Below are 25,240 nucleotides of genomic sequence, written 5' to 3'. Positions count from 1 at the left end.
TTTCCTGTGGTGTTTAGCAAATAAAAAATTAGTTCATGTTTTAAGATTTTATATACAATCATTTTCTTGCTTTTGATAATGCTTTTGGTTTTCTTAAATGTTGATTTCTAAAAGAATACATAAACTATGTAGAAAAAATTGTTAATGGACTGTTTCCTACCTTTTTTATCAAAGTTAAAATATTTTAAAGACTTCTTGCTCCCTTAGTTGTCAACAGAATTCAAATAGAAATAGAAAATTCTGTATTTAAAGCCATGGTAATTATTTTTTGGGGAGGACTTGCTACAGCATCTGTGACTTGAGAGGTTATGTTCGCTGATATGGTCAAGTGGTTAATTATTTCTTGTTTATGTTATGCAAATTTTGGCATGTAAGAAAATATAGTTAAAAGAGGGTTGAGAAAGTCAAGATTAAAGAGAGCTTTATCTATGAAATACGAGCAGCGCCAGATGAAATTGTCCTTGTTTGACCATGATCTTCTCTGCTACTTCTTGGGTGACATCTTCTGTCAGATCAGCTCTTTGTGTTCTGAATTTGGACATTCAACTTGTTTTCAGTTCAAGTAATACTTTTGGGTTTTATCATCTATTGATGCAGGAATCATTGACATGTGATCTCTGTCATTTCACATTTCAGTGTCGCAGAAGGTGAAACAATTTTTTTCAGTCTTGTATATTGTCAGTTCTGCTCATTGACAAAAACCACTCAATAAACTAAAAAGGTAATTAAAAATTGATTACTTTTGTAGGAGGTGTTAGTGCATTAAATATATTTTCAGTCTTGTCGCCGTTTACAGTTTGTCAGTCCCAAACCATAATTTCAGGTAACAACTGAAAGAATTTTTTAAGTCTTATATAGAAATAAAGTCTATCTTCCATCTTGTAGTTTCCTCTTCAGGCCATCATAGCCTTTTCATATCAGAACAGATGGATGAACTTAGGTAACGCAGTCGCTTCCTCCCTGACTGAGCAGACATCTGAACAGTGCTGTAAGGCACAGAACAATTCTCATAGTTTTACCATGCGTACACAAGGTGGCAGAGAATCCCTCCCATTTTGCTCATACTTTTAAGGAAGAGTTTGAAATCTTGTGAAGACTGCAAATAGTGTTGGAGAATATTTGAGTCTTCTCTTAGGGCTCTTGTTGAGTATTACAGCCGCCTCTGTCCTCCTCACCTTCCCTCTTCTCCTTGTCAATTGTTGCTTTCTCTACTCTGTCGATATAAGGGAAGTGAATTTTATTCTTCTGGGCTGTAGTCAGCAGAAATTCCACAGCGTGTGTTCTGACTACTGAGACAACTGCTTGTATCTCAGCCCCTTTTATGGGGGCAAAGGACATCTTAGTTTTAATTGGGTGAGGTTGTAAACTGTTAAATAGCCACAGCAAAAGTTTGGAGTTTTGATGGAGTGGCTTGAGCTGTGATAAGTGAAGTTTGTTATGATCTTGCTGTTGCCTGGTTATGTGCTCCACAGGTTTGTGTGATAACTGTGCTGCAGGGTTGAGAAAGCTATTGCGTGTTGTTAACTACTGTGTAAAGGAAGATACGTTTTTGTGTAGCTCACTAATGTGCACATGGTGCTTTCCTGTGCACAGGTACTCTAGTCAGTGTAATTTTAGCCTTTGGCACAGTGTATACTTGTCATTCACTAATTCAGCTTTTTTTTTTTTTTTAACTTGAAGCCTGTAGTTTTTTAACATTGAAAATATGAAGATGTTTTCATATCCTCCAACTTTACTGTTGCTTTAGTTACAAGTCACAGTACGCTGTGAGAGAGAGAGCGTGGTAGCCTTCAGGGCATCTCTTGCCATATTCTTTCTTCTGAGAAGTCTGTGATCAAGCCTTTAGCCTATGCACAAAATAGCAAAATTTCTGGTGGACTGAGCACGTGTTGTTTTGCTGCAATAAACAGCCTTCATTTCCATTGCTGTGGTGCTTATCTGGTTGTAAATTCATGACAGACTTCGTTAGAAATAAACAGAGGTGCAGAGAACTTCTAAAGAAAGAGATGGCAAAGCCCTTCACCTTGGGCAAGAATGAAAAATAGTTTTTTCACTGTGCCAAAGATTCAGATCGTTGTCTTATTAATAAATTATATGTGTGCATATTATTTTTATATATATATATATATGAAATAAGCTATACATAATATATACTATATCATATATTTTGGGACTGGACTCCAAAACCAAGTGCTAGTTGTATCTGGTAAGCAAAGTAGAATACTAAATTAATTACAGGTGATGAAGAGTAATGAATTACCCGTGGATCAAAGAACTTATTTTGTCAAGTTGATGTTAAATACTGTAGGAAGAAAGTGTTTTATAGACTATAAGTTTGGGCTGTGTAATAGCTGAGTTGCACTGCTGCTGCCAGTAGCGGGAGATGCTATGGAAAGTTGACATGGAAGTATTTGGAATCAAGGAGTAGCTTTAAAAAATAGGTCTCTACAGGATCACTTGTTTGTAGACAGTCAACAAGCATGCACTTGGGCTGTAATTAAGTGTGTTGGGTGAATTCTAATAAAATGTATCTCTACCAGGAAAACACATGAATGCACATTACTTTTTAATTGTCAATCTACACTTAGCATTAGGAAAATTTATCTTTGTTCCTTGGGCTGTGACTTTTGGCATGTGCTCTGTTTTTGTTACAATGGCTGTATCCAGTTTATTTGAGAATAGTTCAGCCTATGAAAAAATGAATCTGTGGTACTGAGCCTTTAATGGATTCCTTTTAAAATGAATCACCCATTTGAATTGGAACAGTTCACAAAAATAGAAATATCAGAATAGACTGTTTTCCATAAAATGTTAAGCCCTGTGGAGTCTACCTTTCTTACTATAAAATCATAACCTTTTCCTGTCTATGAACCCATTGATGTTTAAAATATAACCACAAGCTCATCACAGTCCTCAAAATTGGAATAAATTCTCACTGATGTATTGGAAAATGTTCCCCTATCAGTAATTGTGACATTTCAGAGCCAGTTTAGATTAAAATGAAGAACTTTGAGACTTTACAATCTAATAGAATGTTACTGCTGTTTTCTGTTGCTAGTTTCTTTAATTACTGAGATAGTTTTTAGTCACACAGTCTTTTTTAAAGAGAGTTTTTCCAGTGGTATTTGCTTGCCTTCCTAGGATGCCCTTTGAAGACAGTTTAAAGCAGCACTGATTGGGGTCGTTATGATCCCATTGACAGTCTCCCATGCCTCGGTAGTAGCACTTCTTTGATGCCTCTGTATGTCAGATCAGGGAGCTAAACCAACTGAAATCTGTCTACAGAACTTTGAGCTGCATCACCCCAGGGTTGGATGAACAGTAGTCGTTTTAGTGGGGGATTAGGAATGTGTGGGCAGCTGGACTTTAAGTTGGTTTGACTTGTTCTGGAACTGTAGCCAAAGTTATAGTATATTCCAGTGTACAAATTCAACCTTATGCTTATAAAACTTGTTGGTATTATATCCTCTCTTTAGGTGTACTTCATCTATGAAAAAGGAAAAAAATGATTTTGTATTCAGACTTGGGATTTGGGTGTTTCTATGCTCAAATGCTTCCATTTACTATTCACATCCTATTTTCAGAAGCTTCCAAGCAAAGTAGACGAGTTACTTCTCCTAACATTCTCCGTCTTGGTAGTGGTGCCAGGGAATTTGTGCACTATTATTGCCAAAGATCAAGAACTGTATGAAAATATGTTCTCAATATATTTCAGTGTTTTAGCAAAGTTTTTTAGTTGTGTAAGGCTGGGAATATAAGCATGGTGTTTGACATACCTAGACTTATAGGGTGATCCTGGCATGATTTATTACCCTTCGTTCTTCCAAGTAAGGTACTGTAATTTGGGTTGAATGCTGTTTTCTCTGTGGGTGGTGAATAGAGAATGGTTAGATGAAAGTAAAATCCTGAAATGAGATCATGTCTGCTTTGTGTGAACTTCAGATTCCATGGAAGAGTGGAGTCCCCAGCCAAAAGTTAATTTACTCCATTGTGGTGCAGTAACACGGCAGATAGCTTTATGCTTGATTGCAGCTCTGCCCCCACAGTGGTTGGATTCATCAGTGGTACACACCTAAATGCTTGAAATTCTGGAAAAAAAGGTGATCAGTAATTCAAATACCTTCTCTTCAGGTATAGAATCATGCAAGCTTTTGAAGAATTTTGTGTCCTGTAGGATTAGAATTAAGAAAGGTGTTGCTTTCATGTTTTACAGAGTTTAAAAATCCATTTTGAAAAAGTACAAAAGCTGCAGGGTAAAGATGCAAAAGCAAGGTTATTTTTGAACTTGACTGGTCAGTCCTCCAGTATCTGAACAAAATCGTATGAAGTAGTGAGAAGATAACGTCCTGCTCGTAACCGCTGTAAGGGTGGACACATGCAGGTTCCTGCGCGTTGCAGTAGAAAGCATTTAATCTAAGCCGTAACTGAAGTGACGGTATGACTTTGGAATGGAATGTACAGTCAGTCAGCATGTCATACATAGTAGCTTGAATCTCAAACCTGATTACAAAAATCTGTGTCTGCATCCGAAGTAAATGAATGATGGTAACATTTTAAAAAAAGTGTTTCTAGGGACTAAAAAGTATAACACATATTTCTGTGGTTTAGTGTATTAAAGTCAAAACTCTGGCATCTAGTATTTTATGTGATATGTAAAAGAGCACAAAATAAAACTATTCTTATCCATCAAGCTAAGAGCGGGAGAAATACCATTGTCAAGCTAAGACCTTACTACCTTTGGAAAAGCAACGTAAAAGCAGAACTGCAGTATATGAGGAGACAGATCGTCAAGGCAGATCTTTAGAATAAACGCACAAACTTAATCCAGAATTTTCCAAAATAAGAATTTTTAATTGCTATTCCATTAAGCATATATGTTACCAGGAAATAAAGAGTACTGAGCATTGCTCATTTAATTTACTGAGGATTATTACTGCTTAAGTCTTCTTGATCATGGATCACTTCTATAAGAGCCTAGTTTTAAGTTCTGGTTTTTGAAATCTGATCTTTACTCCTCCTTTTTCCTTTCGCTCCTTTAAAAACACAACAAAATACTTGGTTGCACATGCACTATGAAATTCAGTATAGAAATCCTATAACTTCAGAAGTTGTTTTTGTAGTTCAGCATGTACTTTAGGAATTAACTGGGTGTTTCTGACAGGAGGAATCTCAACTATTTTTCCAATGCCTATGCTGCCGCAGTCAGTGCTGTGGACCCGGATGCTGGAAATGGAGAGCTCTGCATTAAGGTTCCCTCGGAGTTGTGGAAACATGTTGATGGTAAAGAGACCACACTGAAAGCTTAATTTAAGATGCCATAGAGTTGTTAGCTATGAGTTTGCTTAGGAAGATAGCAGATTTCAGTAAGCAGAAGTAGTACTGCATTATGAAATGATGGTCACTGTTTTCCTTTTTCCTCACCTGTGTCTTTCCAGCTGAAGTAGGAAAAGTACCTGCACACTTCTTGGTAATATGGAGAAGCCACAGCCTTTACAAACAAACTCTTGGGTGCTCATGAGCCCAGTAGTATACCTGAGGATGGTGGGTGTAATGGAATATTTTGGGTGCTAAATTATAACTAGTTTAAGCTATTTACAATGTACATGAGCCAACAAAGAAAAGAATTTACAAGGATATGCCCATATAACTGTTTTTTTTAAAAAGCTCTATTAATTTTTTTCCCATCTCACTTTGAAGAACAGTAGGTTTAAAACTGATCCAATACTGAAAAGTAGAATGCTTTATAAACTGGTGTACTAGATCCTGGAACAAGTAACTTTTAATAAATTGCCCTCCAATATTGATTGTTTTCTTATATGGATTATATTAGTTTATTGTATTGGTTTTCTTATATGATTTTATTAGTTTTTGCTAATAGGATTTGTGAGACCTGTGAGAGAAAAAACAACTATATCACAAAACTTACTCACACAGTGTTGTCAAATACACCTTAATGGGAAAGATACTTCTGTTTATTTTAATTTTTGCTTATATTCCTGTTGTGTTACTTGCAAGCCTAGAAAGGAAAATATTCAAACAAGCATAATTTTACTTTTCAAAATTTGAATGCCAAAATATGGTGAAACTTGTTGGATAAATTTCACCATATGCCTGAAATTCTTTTCTTGCCAAGCTATTCATAGGTGAGATTTCTGTGAAACAAAACCAAAGCAAAGACATTTCAGTTACAGGAAAAGCTTTAACTATAAGAAGAGGTTTTAAGAAACTGCAAATGACAATAACATGTCTTTTCAGAATTTGCCTGTTACATGCAGTTTTTGTAGAAAATTATTTCAGCAAGGTACAAAGAGGATCATTGTTAGGGTACAATCCCTGTATAGAGATTCTTTTCTTTTGGGAAGTTGAAAGATGAATTGTAACTCCAATTGCAGTTTTTATTAATTAATAGAGATTCTTATAAATCCATATCCTGTAAGCTAAGCTTAAGAGGTCTCAGCTTTGTGAGCTTCTGAGCTGTGCTTTGTAAGTGGACCTGGAGGTCCCTGAGAATGAAGTAAACACATAATCTTGAAAGACCAAGTCCAAAGCTGAATGATTATTCTGAAATAACATTCATGTGAGTTGTATGTATTTACTCTGATTTTGGTCTTGATTCATCAGAGTTAAAAGTCCTGAAGGTGCATATAAACTTTTCTCTGGACCAGCCAAAAGGAGGCCTACATTTTGTGGTACCCAACATGGAGGGCAGCATGGCAGAAAGAGGGGCTCATGTCTTTTCCTGTGGTTATCAAAATTCTACAAGGTAAGAAAACTGTCTTTAAATGTTAGACTGTATTTCCAATTTAATCTCAAAGTATAGGAAATACAAATAATTTATTTGAATTCTTGTAAGTTTGAAAAATTCTAAAATTGAATTTGTTCTTCGAAGGAGCTTACCAATGTGAAGTAGCATCTGGTGATTAGTAATTAGGATTTCTAGTCTTTGTAGCTCAGCAGGAGGTAATGGCAAAGAAACCTGTAGTGCTTTATAAATTAATGTATAGGAGGAGTAAGTAGGACAGCATGCACAGTATTTAAGAATATAATTTGAAACTTTTGAGAAAAATCATCTGTGAAAAAGAGAAGTATAATTGTTAACCATTTTTTCCCCAATCCTAACTTGCCTAGATTTTGGTTTCCTTGTGTTGACTCATATTCTGAGTTGTGTACCTGGAAACTTGAGTATACTGTAGATGCTGCAATGGTGGCTGTTTCAAACGGAGATTTGGTGGAAACTGTATATACCCACGATATGAGGAAGAAGACTTTCCATTACATGCTGACTATCCCAACTGCAGCTTCTAACATCTCCTTGGCGATAGGACCTTTTGAAATCCTTGTTGATCCATACATGCATGAGGTAATCATCTTCATAGGGGCCTCCTTTTTTTTTTTTTGTAAAAAACTGGTGACTATTTTTATGTTGCAACCAGTATATATTGGTCAAATATGGGTATGTCTAGATACAACCTCCATTACTACAGTTACATGATTAAACTTGTCTAATAATGCCTGATTTAAATTTATCTCCAAAGTTAAGCCTCCAAATGAGCAAGAGTTCTATTTTTGCCTGAATTTATGGGGCTAATTTAGTTGGAGTTGGTGACAATGTATTTCTCAAAACAGCTTTAAACCCATCCTGTTGCTGGTGGTAGGTTAAAATTGCTGCTACACAACTGAGTAGTCTTCTGAACTAAATTTGATACTGAGTTTTCATTCTTAACAGATTGTTGACATAATGTTGAAGTCCACCAGTTTATATTTACATCTGTAGTTTCAGATTGGGTAATGTGGATTTGGCAGGCAGATTAAGTTACCAGTTCAGCATAAAGACTGGCCTGTATATTCTTCTTTTGAAAGTATGATAGGAAAATACTGGGAAATAGCTATGCTTTACTTGATCCAAAGGCAAACATCAAATTTTAGTCCTCAGCAATGATACTCTGTTGACTTTTACAGGTGAGTCATACTCACTTGTGAAAGATAATAGCTGTTAAAAAAAACCCCAAAACAAACAGTTGTTGATATTTAAAAAAACTCTAAAAGATAAATTTCTACAGAATTTGACTTCTGTAGAGCCAATTTGAAGTTATACATCATTCTCAACTTGGTTCCTGTGTCACTGCTGAAGTCAGTGTCATTGGCTGCATCCTAAGTTTGTGGAAAAAAAATTATGTCAAAGGTTACTTGCAGTTTTAGCTGTAACAGATCTTCTAAACAGTAGCACTACTTGACTGATTTGAAAGTAGATAATTCTCTACTGCATAAAAGAAAAATGTTACCTCCAAAATTCACTGGATTGCAAAATCAAAGAAAAATATCGTGTGTTTTTAAATGATAGACATCACCAGGTAGACATTTTTATTTTGCATTGTCTGCTAAAAGTTATTTTCCTGTTGTTGCTCTCCCAATTAAGATGTAGATCCTGATGACTTTTCTGCCATGATAGTCATTATCACAGCTTGAAAACGCTTTTGTCTGTTAAATTTACAGCAGCTATATGTTTTTTCTGTTAAGTGATATACTTGATAGGAATGCATTTAAATATATTAATCAGTTTTTGTACCAAATTTCCCTTTGTTCATAGGTGACTCACTTTTGCTTACCACAACTTCTCCCATTACTCAAACATACCACGTCATACCTTCACGAGGTCTTTGAATTTTATGAGGAGATTCTTACCTGCCGCTATCCATACTCCTGTTTCAAGACTGTTTTTATAGATGAAGCTTATGTTGAAGTAGCTGCTTATGCATCCATGAGTATTTTCAGGTTAGTGTTTGAGAAAATTCCGTCTTCTAAATGCACAGGTTTAGAAGCTCTGGATCCAAGACTATTGAGAAATATGTGAAGTTCTTAGTTATTTTTTTTAGCCTGACTTTTGGGCTCTCTAGTTTAAAAAGTCTGGGTTTTGTTGACGTTACAAGCTTTTTATAACAATTTTATCTGTTACAAAGGTGTTGGATTTGTATCTTCTTTAAGAAAAGATTGGCAATCGTTTTCTTTCTGAATTAGAAACACCATGCATGAAATATTTAAGATCAAAGTAAGTGCAGAAGTTTGATTATGTTTTCTTCAGCTGGGATAGGGTACTAGGAATCCAAGATTTTCAGCAGTTAAACTACATTGGCTCTATACAGATAATTGTATATAGATGATAATTGGAGGAGATCTGTCTGGATTAACGGTATTAAAAAAAAGATGTTACTATCTCATTGGAAAACCAGTGAAGGAATTATTTATTTGTTTTGGCTTTTAAAGCAAAGTCTCTATTTTGTTTCTTTGGAGCTTGTGCTTATATTGTGTTACTTTCTTTTTATGGGGGTCCAGCACAAATCTCTTACACAGCGCAATGATTATAGATGAAACTCCACTGACAAGGAGGTGTTTAGCACAGGCCCTGGCCCAGCAGTTCTTTGGATGTTTTATATCCAGAATGTCCTGGTAAGTATTTTACCATTGTACTCTATAGAAAATCTAAGAAACTCAAATTTTAATTTGCCTGTTTCATTTCATCAGAAAAATAAGTGAAACAGTAACTGTAGAAGAAAGTGGGAAAAAAAAAAAAAAGGGAGGAGGATAATAAAACTAGCTCAATAAATAAAAATCCATGCAATTTTTTTGTTGTTGTAACATGTCTTCTCTCAGAAATTTTTGCTACTGAATGTGGTAGTGTGCTTTGGCACTTGGAAATTTAGGGGAGAGACATTTATATAATCCATAAGTTTCTGTCAGATGTTTTGGATGAAGTGTAGCCTGCATGGGAAGTACTTGAGGAGCAGAGAACTAGTTCAGGGAGGGCAGTGCAGAAATTAGTGTCAAATGGGCTAATTCATTGGAGTGGTGAGCTGCCTATAACTCTGTCCCTCAGAAAATCTCCCCCAACTGGCTCTTGCAGTTCTGATCGGTGTTTATTTTAAAGCCTTTTGCATACACTTTATATGTCAGGGACAAGGAGCCCATTACTTTTTTAATGGCAAAAGTGTATATCCCAGAGTATCCCTGGCTTAAAAAAAGATAAAACAACAAGTTTTTAAATTGATGTTTGTACTATTATAATTTTTCTTGCTCTCTTCCTTATTTCTAGTCTACTTCCATTGTGAAGACAATTTTTTCATCCCTCATAACAACTGCCTTTTTTGTGTCTTTATTTTACTCACCTCATCATACTCTGTATGACATTCTTATGTTTAGAATTCTATTTCACACTCTTTTTACAGTTTTTGTTAGTATTTTTCTCTCCTAGAACATAATTCTCAAAATAGGTGTTTAAATGGGTGTCCACCAACTTGTGAGATAAGTATTTTGTCTACTTGATGTCCAAATATTTTGCATTGCCTTGAGATGTTTATAAAGAAATTAAGATCATATAGATTAGCAGTTGTTTTAACTTTAGTGTCCATTTCCTCTCGTTTATTGTTACTGTTTCAGCTAAAATAGTTTGGTTTTATATTTTAACCTGGGCTTCTGTGGTAAAAGTTCAGTTTTCACTGGTTTTTCAGTTTCATCAGCCCCATCCAGGTGCCAAGTTACATAAATTGGTTCACAGCTCATCAGACTCCTATTGACTTAGAGAAGTTATATAACCTGTTGAAATTTGTGGCTATTTTGAGCTCGTCAAAAATACCACTGCTTACAAAATACTTTCTGAAGTGCTATAAATTATGCTTCTTTCTTATTATAGGTCAGATGAATGGGTACTAAAGGGAATCTCTGGTTATATTTATGGCCTTTGGATGAAAAAAACCTTTGGTGTTAATGAGTATCGCCACTGGATTAAACAGGTAACAATGTAATAGTAGTATTTTCTATATCTTTCAGACATTTTACATCAAAGAAGATGCAATATAAAACCAGAATATAATATAGTTTTGCATTACAGTCTAAGGATATGTTTAGTAGAGACAATATTTTAGAGCTAAAATATTTTTACCACTTGCTGCAGGAAAAAACACCAAATTTAATAACCAAAATATGTTTCTTTGACTGCTTGATGAATAATAATTTTCAATGTCTTTTTGTGCAATTAGTTTTCGTCTTTTTGGTTGTGCTTTCACACAAAAACAGAAAGAAAAAGTCCAAAAAGATTGTATTTTTTTAAGCACTTAGAATAGAACACGGGATTCATAAGGAGATATATTTGATGAATTTGTTCTACTGTGGTGGCCATCCATATAGCTCAGAAGGGCTCCAGTGTTAGCTTGGATCAATAATGGATCAGATTATCTTTTAGTAATATTTGAATACTAAATGAAATAATGAAACAGTAAAAGAAACCCTGTTGAAAGCATTTTCTTTCTTGGAAAATAAATTTCTGTCTATACCTTACATTTCCAAGTGTAATGCTCTCATACAGCTGCTTGTTGGTGATAGCAACAGTGACTCTTCATTCTTTACCAGTAACATTTGTTCACAGAAAGCTGTATATCTACTTCCTCTTCTTCTCATTACGTTCTCTTACCCTTCCTCTTCAGAAAAATAGATTACTATCTCTGTGGGCTCCATTTACATCCCTTACTCACATGGGGATCCAATACCTTATGCTTGTCTGCCTAACGTACATCAAGCTCACCAGTCGTGTGCTACCTGTGCTATAGAAAATAGCAGAAGTCAATGAAGGTCTACCTGAGAGCTCACTGCTGCATGCAGCAGAAGTTGCTTCTGGATATTAGTTGCTCATGTTCATCCCTATGAGTTAGTTAAGTGCTCCCACGTAGAACTAAGAGGTGCTGCTGACAAAGCCTCCAGTTCTGCCCTACTGCTTTAAGTGAATTACCAATATATGAAAGTATGTAATTTTATATGAATTGATAAATATCAGTACATATCAACATTTGGAAATTCCTTGACTGACACTGGGTTGCAGACAGGCACCAATTCACTTTCTTTATGCTCAAGCTGATCTGATCTGATTCAAAAGCCATGTTGACTGTTGGGTGATATTAAGCCCATGCAAACATCCTGCCTTGCAGTGTGCTTGTTAACATGGGCACAGCACAACGCAAATGCAAATTCATGTTCCACTTCAGAGCCGGCTTCTGTCTGGCTTGGGCATGTGTCAAGGTGAGCTTCTATATGCTGCAGTCTACTGTGTAGGTATACCCAGTATTAACTTTCCACTGCAAGGAGATGGTGACCAACTTTATTCCTTTCATCAAAAACAACTTATTTATTGAACAATAATACTCTTTAGATATATTGTAGTTAAAAATTGTTGTGCGTTGGCCCACAATCCAGACCCAGAACAAGTATTAACTGCTAATTTCTACTGCTTTATTATTGTTTGCTACGCTGGGGAACATCCCAAATTTTAAAATGGTCTTTGTGATTCTAAACAAGTTTAATTCAGATATGAAGAGCTTTTCTGTTGTCTTTAAATAGTTTCTCTAGTTTTCAAAATTATGCTTGCTTACATATTTTGTACTTTTTAGGAGTTAGATCAAATAGTGGCATATGAACTGAAGACTGGTGGAGTTTTACTGCATCCAATATTCGGAGGAGGAAAAGAGAAAGACAAGTATGTTTATTTAAGCCTCAAGTCTTTAAAGGGTATGTTTTTATGGGGCCATTAATATATGCCTTGGGTGTGTTGTGTAGCACAAAGCCAAAGGCTGAAGAACTTCAGCTGCCCAAGGCATGTATTACCAGTCTCATAAAGCACATCTTGAGTATATTTTATCACTGTTGTTTTATTTTTCTTTTCCTTTACATCTTGAAGGGACTTAAATATAATGAATGTTTTAGTGCTACTATGAAATTACTTTTTAGTAAGAGAATGAGAGAGAATATGGAGCCAGAATTTTGACCTGAGCTATTTCTGGAGTGGTTAGTAATCTTTAGGCTTTTTACCGTATCATCAGTTTTCTTTTTCTTTGCTCTTTCTCTTTCCACTCTCAATTACTACCTTGCAATCTTGTACTGAGATTTCTTATCAACTGGGAAAAAAAAAGTATTAGAATAGTAATCTCTGAAGTACCATTGGTAACTATGAACTGACTGGGTTTGTATTTTCCCAGTAACTGTAGTTTCAGTATTGCTAGCTTAGGAATTTTCCCTTTACCTCTTTTGTGATACTCCTGTACTACCCACTGAGTAGTGCTAACCACTGGAAGTAGAAAAGTATTACTGGAAGCCAGATCAGTAAGTTGATCCAGATTTCAGTTACAACCTTTTGCTGGGTTTTTCTTTTAATGGATAAATTAATCTAGTTATGACCCAGACTCACAAAGAGTTACTCTTTGGTAACTCATAAGCAGCATGTGCAAAACTGTGAGGTTGAGCATGTGCATATGGAGTGGGAGAATCTGTGAATTTCTTAAGTCTTCACTGCAGCAGAAGCTCCTGTTAACTGCTGTATGGAGGAAAGCTTCAAAACAGCCCTTGATGTGTTTCGTTTTTATTTTGTGTTATCCCCTTTCAGATTTTGGTTCTCTTCAGTCTTTGATTGTACCACCTGTTGTAAAATTAAAAACCTCAAGAAATTTATATAAATAAATGGAAGCAGCATATTGACAGGTTTATGTTGAATGATCAAAGTGTGTTCAAAAGTGTGAGCATTACAAATTTCCATGGGAGAACTAGTTCAATTTTCACTTTGACAAAGGTTCTAGGTCCATATTGCTAATTTTAGTTGTCATTTGGTGCCAATTTAAGAAAAGTTTTAGAAGTATAGTGATTGAGGAAAAATATAATTGGAAGAAATGTACTAATATTGAATGAACTACAAAATGTTACTGTCAAATGCAAACTTGTCTCAGTTTTGGTTTGCAGTTAAATAATGTAACCAGTACCAAAGTCAATCAACACTTAGTAAATTTAAGAAGGCCAAGAATGTGGGTCCTGGCTTGGCTCTAATTTTCAAGAAAAGAATTTTACCAAAGTCAATCAACTGTATAATTTGAAGCTGGATAAATAGTTTTATACTGAGACCAAATTATTATATAATGTCTGAGCCACAACCTCAGTTTCCTCCTTGCATTTCAGTTCTTTCATGGTTGCTAACCCCTCCCTACCTTGAAACAGAGAAATATCCAAAATAACAGGATAATTTTGATAAGGAGAACTTTAGCAATTGCCTGTCAACTAGAAACAGCAACTAGTAAATCAAAGTAGCTTCTTATTCATACACTCAGTATTCCTAAGAGGGGTAGTACCTGCTTAAATGTAGAAATACTTTTCTTTTTTATCTTCTTAAGATGTTTAAATGGACATTTGCGAGTAAAGTCAAGAGAGTCTCCCAGTAAGTAGAGGATTGGAAAAAATATTAAGGTGTTGCAGCTACCTTGGTTCTTGCCTTTTCCTGAAATCTTAAGAGCTGCAGATAAGGAGCTAAGTGCTGGTCCAGTCCTGGTAGAATGTTTCTTGCTGGCACATGTCTTTCAACTGCATGAAAAGATTGGTCAAAGTTAAAATGGTTTGTTTAATAGGTCTTTGAAGGTTCTGGAAGACCAGTCTTTTCCTGTGGTAGCTGGCACGAAAGATGAGGCTTATAGCACTTATCTTTGATTGTCAGCATTTGTGGATTATTTCATTCTGTCTTGCAGTGTCTTCTTCTAAAGTCTTTGGACAAATCAGGTGCCTGGTCCATCAGAAAATAGTTTAGTTAGATTGCCTATAAGTGAGAATCACAAGGGAAGAATCCAATTCTGAGCCCAGAAATTTTAAGTAGGTGGCATTTTCTGTGTCGCAATGGCCAGTTTGTGATTCTTCACCAACCAGAATAAAATGCCTCGATTCTCACTTCTTAAGAAGTTGGCTTGACACGGTGTGGTTCCAGTTTCTTAAGGTGTTTGTTATTCATTCGTGGAAAACTCAAATGTCCTGTGAAAAGAACTAAAAGAAAAAGTATGCCACAACAAACTATGGTTGCCAGAGACTTGGTTCATCAATAAAATAAATTCAGACTTCTAATTATCTCCATTTCTCAAATAATTGAAAGGGGGCAAAAAGTTCTTATTTTTCTCAAGAATTCAGTATTACAGCTACTTTTCTACTTTGAAACTGGGCTATAGGTCAGAAGATTTGTGTTCCGAAATGTAAAACTGGGTGGAGAAAATTAATTTTAAAGCTCATAAAAATTAAGTCTTTTGGTGTTTTATTGCTGGCCACAAAGGCTATCCAGAAATCTGTTCTGTTTTTAAAAGTTTCAAGGTTTCACCATTTGTTTGTCTTCTGATATGGAATGAAACTGAACCATTTAAAATATTTTGCTTATAGACACGAAGGGTACGTGCAAAGGAGCTCCACAGATAGTTCAAGTTCTGGGAACAGTGTGGCGGCTGTAACGTGATGCTCTGCCTAGTCTTCCTTGGCATGTTATCTGATTTAGAAGACATCAGTTTGCCAAAGTATTGAAAGCATAAAGTTGCTAACTAAAACAAAACCCAAGCATTTCCTTTGGCTCATCGTATGAAAGTCTGCTGTGAATTTTAAAACTCTTCTATTTAATTACAACAATTATTTATTTAAATATAAAATATTCACTATGTTCAATCACTTTGAAATGGAAGTGGAGCAGGAGGAATGTCGATTCAGGACTAATTTCCAGACTCAAGTCACAGATTGCTTGCTCTGGTTGCTACTGCTACCGCTGTCTTTACAGTAAAACACACGTGTTATTCTCGAGACAGTACTTGCTGTATGCCAGGTGCGTACACCTGTGTCACCCTTCTGTACAAGCATGCAGTCATTTTCAGCATGTCGTAATTTATAACTGTAAAGCAGTAGGAGATCCTAAATAATTCTTGGTGCAGCTATAATCTTGGTTGCTAAGGTATATCTTAAGTTTTTTCTTCCGTAAAATGCAAAATTGAGAGCTGGGGTTTTTTATTTTTATTTTTTCAGCCCTGCATCACATTTACATTTTTCTATCAAACACCCTCATACACTGTCCTGGGAATATTACACTATGTTCCAGTGTAAAGCACATCTTGTTATGAGACTGATTGAGAACAGGATTAGCATGGAGTTCATGTTACAGGTAGGTATTTAAATGATTATGTGGAATATAGACAACTTTTTGTCTTTACTTGCATTTCTATTCTTTAAATGGTGTTTGAGAAAGAACGAAACAGGTCTTCATAGGATTCCATTTGTATTTTCAGTTTTTAGCAGGATGGAACAAATACAAAACATAGGTAATTTGTATTAGAATAAGGTTAGCTGTTATTCTTATATGTAACTTGTAAAGCTTTTTATATATTGCATATTCTCTTTAATGTTAAGGTATTTCATTGCTTTGGGTTATTGTGATTGGTTTTAACCACTGAAGACCTGTTTTGCTTACCCTAACTCGTGTTGCTGTGAGCTAATTAATCAAATTATACACAATGACAGTAATGAGAATCCAGGTTCTGCTCTTCCCACTGTATAAAATTTTCAGTGCTAGTGGGAGCATAGGTCTTTATATTAAAAGAAGCAGTTGAATAGAAGATTGCAATTTTATTCTGAAATGCTAAACTTCTGCAGAGTTGTAGTTTTTCTTCTTTACTAAGTATGTTTTGTGACATACCATAAAAAGACAGGGTGCTATAAACAAACATGCAGTTAGAAACTGAGTGATACCTTTTGGTATCAACATCAGGTTTTTTGGATATTTTTGTTTGTTTGTTTTGATTTTTGAAGGATAATATGTATGTGCTTGTGCTGGAGCTATAAAAAGCAGTTGTCACTTTGAAAATACAGATATACATTTTTTCAAAGCTTTCCTTACATAAATTTTAATTATTCTTTTCAATTTTTAAAAAGGAATAGCAAAGCAGAGAACTTGATTACTGTTTTATTTCTAAAAAGCAGATATAGTCAGTGATGTGTTTTACTGTAGATAATTTTTGAAAGCTGATAGTCTTCTAATGGATTTTGTGTGTGTATATGTAACCCTGAGGAAGTTGGTTCTTTGAAAAAGCTCAGGTGGAAAGAATTGATTAAAAACATACCCCTTACCCTCTGCATTAAAATTTGGTAAATAAAGGCCACACCTCTTTGCAAACCTCACAAATTACATGGTTTTAAAGTATAAAGGTGCTTAGAACTAGAAAACGGATGTCAAAAAATGTTTCTTCAGATTCAACTCTCTTTGTTAAAAAGCTGCATGTTAAGTTGCACTTGTAGCAGTGATGAGCTAAGAAGACATTTTTAGTTAAATTTTGTTACTGTTAAACATTTCCCATGTTAAGAAGCTCAGGGTTCAGAGCTTTTCTCAACATGATGGATGGTTTGCCTTAAGTAAAAATACATTTGTGCCTGCAAATCACAATTTCTGATATGGACAACCAAATGATTTCCTGCAATGTCTTTATTTTGAAAGACTTTTTTTGAGGCCAGTTACCAGAGAATGATTTCATTGGCCTTTAGTTGCAATTCAGCTGCAACTAAACAGAAAAGTTTATTTTATATATTGAGATACTTAGTGAAAGTAATAACTTTTTATCATTTTAGGTTTTCAACAAGTTGTTGAGTCTGGCCAGCACTGCTTCATCTCAGAAGTTCCAGTCACACATGTGGAGTCAGATGTTGGTTTCCACATCTGGGTTTTTGAAATCTATCTCAAATGTCTCTGGCAAAGACATCCAACCTTTAATAAAGCAATGGGTGTATCCTTTTTATTCTTAGTCTGGATTGCTAATATGGAGAATTATTTTTTTTAATTGGCACTATTAAAGGAATGTGAAGAAAGGTCTGAAATACCTTTGCTTAAAAGCAGTTAAGAACATTATTCTTTAAATTAGAAATAGATGTGAGCCACATGTTCACACTGCTTTCACAGTCATTTAGAGTATGCTAGCTTTTTGGGGTGTTCTTTACTACAAGGGATTTCATTATTTTAAGTTTTACTTTGAAAGTAGTACAAGAACTCTGCTGGAATTTAAGGCCAAATTATACTAAAGGGATTCCAGAGGACACTGCCCATAGAAATATGCTGAAGTCTGACATGGAAAATGCTATAGTCTGGTGCATTTTAAGATGTGATTTCCAGTAAATCACCATGAAATAAGTAACCAGAATCACAGTTTGATAGTTTAAAATACACTAACATTTAATAGCTCGGTGGCTTGTGTTAATAGTACAATTTCAGGTAAAATAAACCTGTGTGTTGATTCTTCAAACTTCAGTGATACTAGTCAAGAAATAAGATTTCTAATTTTGAATTGATATGAGGGTAAATTTGAATTTGCTTCATTTAACAGGTATAATTGGTAGTTTCAATTAATGTGACTGCAGACTAAAATCATACATGACTGCAGCAAAACCATACCTTATTGTTCTAACAGAAAACAAAAATAGGTATTTTTATTTAGACATTTTTTATTGAGCTGACAATAATGTTCATGCATCTCAGTATCTTAACTAAAACACTGTATAATTAATAGTTACAGAGTAATAGAAGTTAGTATTTTATCTGCATCAACAGTATTCCTAAAGTATAAATACACACTATTCTAATTTCTGTACTTAGTTATGCCAAACACTTGAGGAAGATAGGAGTTCTGTATATACATGTATATACACTGCAGCTATACCTAAATGTCAGCATTGCTGTCTGAGCTGGGTGAATCTTAACTACATCTGTTCTGTAAGCAAGGAAGAATTGTAACTCCCAGATTTGGGGGTTTTTCACCTTCACTGGAATTTGACCCCACGGCTGATCCTGTTAACTGTAATTTGTGTTTAATCCTATGGTTGCAACCTCCCTGCCATGCTTCAAACACTGTTGCACTTGTGATAGTAGATTTTCCACCTTGTAAGCCCACAGCAGATCTTTGTATATTTGGGAGAATATCTGATTACTATTAACTAGCACTGTCTTCTGTTATTAACAAGTGCTGTGTTGATGCTGAGTTTAAACCTGGTGCTGAAGAAACCACTAGAAATGCCTTAAGATGTACCTGATGACAAAGTCACAGACCTTTAAAGGCAGCCACCATGAACAGAACGAGTGTGAGGTATTTAGCCAAATGACCACATTTGGGGAGAAAACTTAATAATGCATGTATGATAAGAAGCCTCTTTGAATCTGACAGTTCCTCCTTTAAATGTCAGGACATGAAAGAACAGGTTTTCCTTCCCAGCCTTTGTCTCATACATTGTCAGAGACTTGTTGGGAACGTGCACTAGACTAAAATACTTCACTCTAATGTTTTAGTTTTACTGGAAATAAAGTGTAGTAATGGCTGTCATACAAATAATGAATGATGAAGTTATTCACAGGAACAGTTGACTTGAAGAAATTGTTGCTTGGGATAAAAATGCAGAGTGCAATCATTACTTTTTATCAGTCATATTGTGTACTCTCATGTATGTGTGAACTCATACGTATATATATTTACACACACACACACACACACACACGAGTGCTCACAATGACCCAGTTTGAAAAACTGCAATAAAATAATTGAGTTAAATGTAGCATGGGTAAAAAACAGAAGCTAATGTCTACATTTTCCCTGAAGTTTTATTTAACTGAAATATACAGTAAAACAAATCAAATTGAAATTACTGAAGTCTCACTCACTGTGAGAACATGCCAAGGACATTGGATGTGGTGGGGTCCAATATAGTTTTTCATCATTACTTTTTTCTTACTAGATAATTTTCATTGTACTTCAGTTTTTCTCCGTAAGAACATGATTGTACATCAAAGAACTATTTAAAGAAAAAAAATAATCTTAAGTTCATGAATTAACATAAGTGTTTTTATTTCCTGATTTTCTTGGGATAGGAAATTCTAGGAGTAAAGAAACATAAAACAAGTGTAATGAAATCATTGAGAATTATATTTGTTTATGACCACTGCACTGTGCACTAGAATCCTATACTGCTTATTAGGGATCAGAGTGGAGTGGTAAAATTTTATGGTAGCTTTGCATTTAATCGAAAACGGAATGTATTGGAATTGGAAATAAAACAAGACTACACATCTCCTGGGACTCAGAAATACGTGGTAAGGTCATTTTTCCATATTTTACATACACATACAAGTATGATATATACATTAATAAGCATAATTTTAATGTTAATAACAAAATCTTGTGAACTTCAAGGGTCCTCTTAAAGTGACAGTGCAAGAACTTGATGGATCATTCAACCATACATTGCAGATTGAAGAAAACAGTCTTAAACATGATATACCTTGCCATTCTAAAAGCAGAAGGTAAGAATTAAAAACTGCAAGTATTTTTAGTATGGATATATGAAAACATATAGTGCATTGATGATAAATATATGCTTTTTAAATTTTGCGTTTATATTTTATTAATCTCAGTGAATAAGATTTACCTGTGATGTAAGGGGAGAAAATAGAATTCACTACTCTTAATGAACAGCAAGAAACCTTACATTTTGTATGCAGTTCTTAAATATATATATATAAAGGTCTTAAATGTTATAAAAGTTTTATAAAGACCTTATTTATATAGGGCAAGTTGAATGAAAACTCTTAATTAATCAGATTATTCAAAATGCCTTTGAATGGGAAGGACAAATTAGAGGGAAGACAAATGTAGGCCAGAGGTGTACCTCAAGTGAAGATGTATGTATGAAGCACTTTGCATAGTTTTCCTTTTCTGTAAGAGTGCCAGGGCTGTTCACTAAACCTAATGAGCAAGAAAAGTAACGTACATCCCAAATAGATTCTCTTGGTTTCCTAATGCATTGTAGTAATTACTTTGACCTCTGCTTCTCAAAGTTGTATACTTATGTGTAATTGTCACAGTGATGGGAATCAAGGTTAAACCAATGTAAAGTGTTGGTAATTATTATTTGAACAAAACTGATACACAGCTTGACTTTAATGGCTTTGCACTTGAAGAGGGTAGATTTGGATTAGATGTTAGGGAGAAATTCTTTCCTGTGAGGGTGGTCAGACACTGGAACAGGTTGCCCAGAGAAGCTGTGGATGCCCCCTCCCTGGAAGTGTTGAAGGCCAGGTTGGGTGAGGCTTTGAGCAACCTGGTCTATTGGAAGGTGTCCCTGCTGATGGCAGGGGGATTGGAACTAGATGATCTTTAAGGTCCCTTCCAACCCAAACCATCTATGATTCTATGAATATTTTTTTGCTGGAGAGAGCAGTATTTCCCAGTGCGGTGAAATACACAAGAGTATTTTTCAGGCTTCACCTTAGTTTATAGACATATCTTTGCTGATATGGTAGTTTTTTAAAAATTCCTATTTTCTCTTTTTTAATAGAAATAAGAAGAAAAAGATTCCACTGATGAATGGAGAAGAGGTGGACATGGACCTTTCTGCTATGGAGTAAGTTAGCTTGTTGCCGTTTCTCAGTATGAGACTGAGCCACGTTCCTTTTCTCTGAAGCATGCTATTTTGAAGGATTTGATAGTAATTTTGTACTTCATTATATGATTGGCAAATTTCAAGACTATACCACATTTCTTTGTCTTCTTTGAGACTTTTCTTCTGTAGCTTGGAAAATGATGGTGACGTGTAAAATGTGTGGGTTAACTACTGTAATCAGTTTGAAAAATATCTTAGGCATAAGATGATAGAATAAATTACTTGATTCTTTCTTACACATTTCTAATGATACCTTTCAGCTGAGTTTATAGGTAAAATCTAAAAAAGAATTTGCTTGAAACAAGGTAAGGGCAATTTTTGTTGGACATCGATGACGACCATTTAACTAGCACTAAGATAGACAAGTTCCAGAAATTTGTGGTTAGTTTGAAAAGAATCCCTTTATACTGAAAATGAGTGATGAAATGCTTCATACTGAAATTCATACAGACATTAATTTCAGTTGGAACTGTTTAGCTCTTTGGAAACAAATTCTTGCTCGGTGTAAATACCTGCTTTCTCTCCCTTGAGCTGGAGCCAGTGGTGCTTTCTGAAATACTGAAGGTGTTGGTACCTTGTGCTGGCTGAGGGAAGTAAATAATCTGCTCTTGAAAACCGATGGTGTCTCTTTGAAGGAAGATAGATTGCTTGTCACCATAAAGTGTTGGAGGTTCTTGTAAATTCAACCTCATCTAAAATATGATGAGAAATAATTTTATAATAAAATATAATTACAATATAATTTTCATTGAACAAGTAATTGTTACCATTTCTATATTATAGTTGACATATGAGTAATAGGTTTTGAATTGTTTTTAAGAGCAATGAGCTCTTAAATGACTCCTCTGGTCCGAGCATATATGATAATGTTCGTTCTCTTCTATTCTTCTAAATCCTGTGTATGCATTCTTCTTTTCACTATCCTTTCTTCTCTAGCTACTATCTTGACAGTAATTCTAGATATACTACAAACATATATAGAAATAACGCATCATGTTTATAATGATGCACTTTTCATCATTCCAAACTCTCTCCTAATTCCATGTCTGTATTTTGCTGTTACCAATTTTATGCGGAAAACAGATTAAGAGACTTTATTATATATTTTGTGCTTTTGTTGCTCCCATAAATGACTTCTTCAGTCCTAGTGCTGTTTAAATACTAAAGTATAAAATGCTTCTTTGGGTGGAATACAACTGAGTAATTTTTTATGTAGGACTAAAATTTTAATCCTGTCTGTTGATACTTTCATTTTTATTGTCATTTGGCTTGACAGTTCTGTTCATTTGCATGATTACCCTTGTCAGTTTTCAACATAGTAGCACATGTGTGTTTATAAAGCACTTTTTCATCTATTTATAAAAAATAGCATATAAAAAACTGGGTGTTTACCGCCAGATTTTCTTTGTTGGATTTTTTTTTGTAATCTTAAAGTATAGAAGCTGATGAAGTGATGCTCACCTATGAAAGTTGTGCTGCCTGAGAAAGTAGAATGAAATATATTGAGATTATACAGTAGTTTACCATGAACTCAGGTCTGTAGGTTAAAAATACTAAAACACTGTATTCACTTTTACACATTAGAGATTTGGACAGATTACCCTGGGAGGCTACAGAATTCCCATCCTAGGAGCAGGAGATTGGACAGGGTGACTTTCAAAGTCCCCTCTTAGATTCTTTTATGGTTCTTTGACTCTAAATACTTCAAAAAATCCTCATAACAAGTTAGAACATCTTTTGATTTTGTATAGTCTTGAAATGTTGTAAGCTATTAATGTTTTTCATGTCTGTCTTAGTGCTGATTCCCCTTTGCTCTGGATAAGAATAGACCCTGATATGTCAGTACTGAGGAAGGTAGAATTTGAACAATCTGATTTCATGTGGCAGTATCAACTTCGGTATGAGAGAGATGTGGTTGCACAAGAAGAAGCCATTCTGGCTTTGGAAAAGTTCCCTACTCCAGCATCACGGCTTGCACTGACTGATATACTGGAACAAGAACAATGTTTCTACCGAGTGAGAATGCTGGCCTGCTTCTGCCTTGCAAAGGTGAGGTTGTGTGATGGAAGTAAGGGAAGAAATCCACTAGACATTGTAAATGTTTGAAAATGGGTCAAAACTCATCACAGTTCTTAAACTGGCTTGATATTTAGCCTCTTAAAAGTGTTTGCCAAGTATTTTTAACATGACTGATTGGAAAGGAAAGCTGTATTATTTTAGTCTGTAAATGGAGACTGCAGAAGGCTTTCATAATCGTCAAAATTGAGATGTCAGACATGAAAACCACAAGGGATTTTTCCAGATTTCATTAAGTGGCAGGAAGAAAATGCTTGTTTAATCTTTTTCAGAGCCAAAATGTATTCTTTTATTTTACTGGGAAGTTCCTTGGCCTGTCTGAGAACTCTGAAGTGCTGAAATTCATCTGTATGTCTAATGTGAATTCAAATTGCTGCTCAATATTGTTTCAGGTTGAATAGGGGCACAAAACAAACATCCTGTTGCTCTGCAATTAAATATTAAAAACCCAAATAATTGCCCTGAAAAGGGAAGATTTTTTGTTTGTTTGTTTAGACACAAAATCAGCATTAAGAATGAAAATTAGGGAACCCTATAAAACAATTGGGTGGAAACATGGAAGAATAAGAATTTCTGAAAGGGCGTGTTATTGAGCTACTTTTATGGACATAAGAGACTTTATCAACAATTTGTAGAATTCAGATTATTGGCATATAGCTTGCTTTCTGCTGTGTACCTGTTGAGAATAATTCAGTACCTGTATAGAAATAAATCCTTTGACCGTATTTTGTAAATCAAAATCCAATAAATGTTTGTGAAAAAGTATTTTAATATTAGGAAACACTAGTGTAATACTGCCAGTGTATGTGCTAGTATTGGTACTGCTAGTATCTGACTTATAATATGCACTCTTCATAATGAATTCACCTGGAATATTTAGAAGTGTGTATCTACAGGTAAATATTAAAAGAGCAGTTGTTACAGTGTTTAAATGCAATAGTTTTTTCTGTCTTTCCTTTGAATTCTCAGGAAACTGGGCTGCAGATAATAATAACCAGTTTTGCTCAGTTATAATTGTGTGAAAAATCTTAGAGCTCCAGATAAGTTTGTTGACTTACAGAAAAAAAGGTTATAAAGCTAAGCAAAACGTATGGCTGTGACATTGAATGAAGGTGAAGGAGCATGGCAGGACAGAGTTATAGATCTGTTTATGTAAGTTACCTAGGAGGAAAGTATAATACATTCTATTACTAGTTCCAACATCAGGGTGTTAGTAAGCATCACTTCCTGGTGTCATTAGCACAGTTTAATTTTCACAACTTGTAAATATTCAGGATTTGTATTTGTTATTGAAAAAAAACCCCAAGTCCCTTATGTTTATTAGAGAGAGGATTCTTTTTTGTTGATTTGCAAATCCTAGCTGGATTGCAGTTACTATTTTAAAACATTCTTGGGGTATTCATGTTGATACAGAGAAATGATAATGCAATTATAAAAATGAATTTATTATGCTTTCTAAGCATACAGTATACTTGGTTGTGAAACAGCACTTCAGTCTCTTAGCCATAAAGTGTCCAGATAACATACTCAACTCCTCACTGATAAAGAAGTTAATAGATGTGCATATGTGTGCACATGCACATACTTTGCTGAGTAGTTCATGACAAATAACCCTACAGAGAAAGGAGAAAACAATGTCACAACATTAATTCCTGGGAGTATGCAGGCTGATTTTTCCGTTCAAATCCACTGCAGTGTTGGTGATGTCCTGTAAGGTTTAAAAAGCAACACCGCCACTACAAACTCCTGCTTGCCCCAGACATGTGAGTTTCACAGCTGTGCATGACAGTTATGTCTTAAGCCAGTTTTTAATGCTATACTAAATTAAAGGATGCAGAAATAGAGTGCATCTGTCGTTTTTTTTAGTTAGAAATCA

The 25,240-nt window shown here is 35.0% G+C and overlaps 1 protein-coding gene across 2 annotated transcripts in view; it reads left to right on the top strand.

Moving 5' to 3' along the window:
* The window catches only part of TAF2 (TATA-box binding protein associated factor 2), a 59,426-nt gene that overhangs the window by 6,077 nt on the left and 28,109 nt on the right, over window positions 1–25,240 (top strand). For both annotated transcript variants that reach the window (XM_029086943.1, XM_029086942.1), the window contains exons 4-16: window positions 5,162–5,280; window positions 6,622–6,763; window positions 7,129–7,360; window positions 8,588–8,772; window positions 9,331–9,444; window positions 10,685–10,784; window positions 12,432–12,517; window positions 15,844–15,979; window positions 17,437–17,591; window positions 19,825–19,939; window positions 20,040–20,149; window positions 21,184–21,249; window positions 23,085–23,337. In XM_029086943.1, the coding sequence (XP_028942776.1) occupies window positions 5,162–5,280; window positions 6,622–6,763; window positions 7,129–7,360; window positions 8,588–8,772; window positions 9,331–9,444; window positions 10,685–10,784; window positions 12,432–12,517; window positions 15,844–15,979; window positions 17,437–17,591; window positions 19,825–19,939; window positions 20,040–20,149; window positions 21,184–21,249; window positions 23,085–23,337 (1,813 nt within the window). The remainder of the gene's footprint in view (window positions 1–5,161; window positions 5,281–6,621; window positions 6,764–7,128; window positions 7,361–8,587; window positions 8,773–9,330; window positions 9,445–10,684; window positions 10,785–12,431; window positions 12,518–15,843; window positions 15,980–17,436; window positions 17,592–19,824; window positions 19,940–20,039; window positions 20,150–21,183; window positions 21,250–23,084; window positions 23,338–25,240) is intronic.

The sequence above is a fragment of the Antrostomus carolinensis genome, unplaced genomic scaffold, assembly GCF_000700745.2.
Source record: "Antrostomus carolinensis isolate BGI_N321 unplaced genomic scaffold, ASM70074v2 scaffold10079, whole genome shotgun sequence".
Taxonomy (NCBI): Eukaryota; Metazoa; Chordata; class Aves; order Caprimulgiformes; family Caprimulgidae; genus Antrostomus; species Antrostomus carolinensis.
The sequence above is the reverse complement of the archived record's forward strand: the minus strand, read 5'-3'. Positions and strand labels throughout refer to the sequence as shown.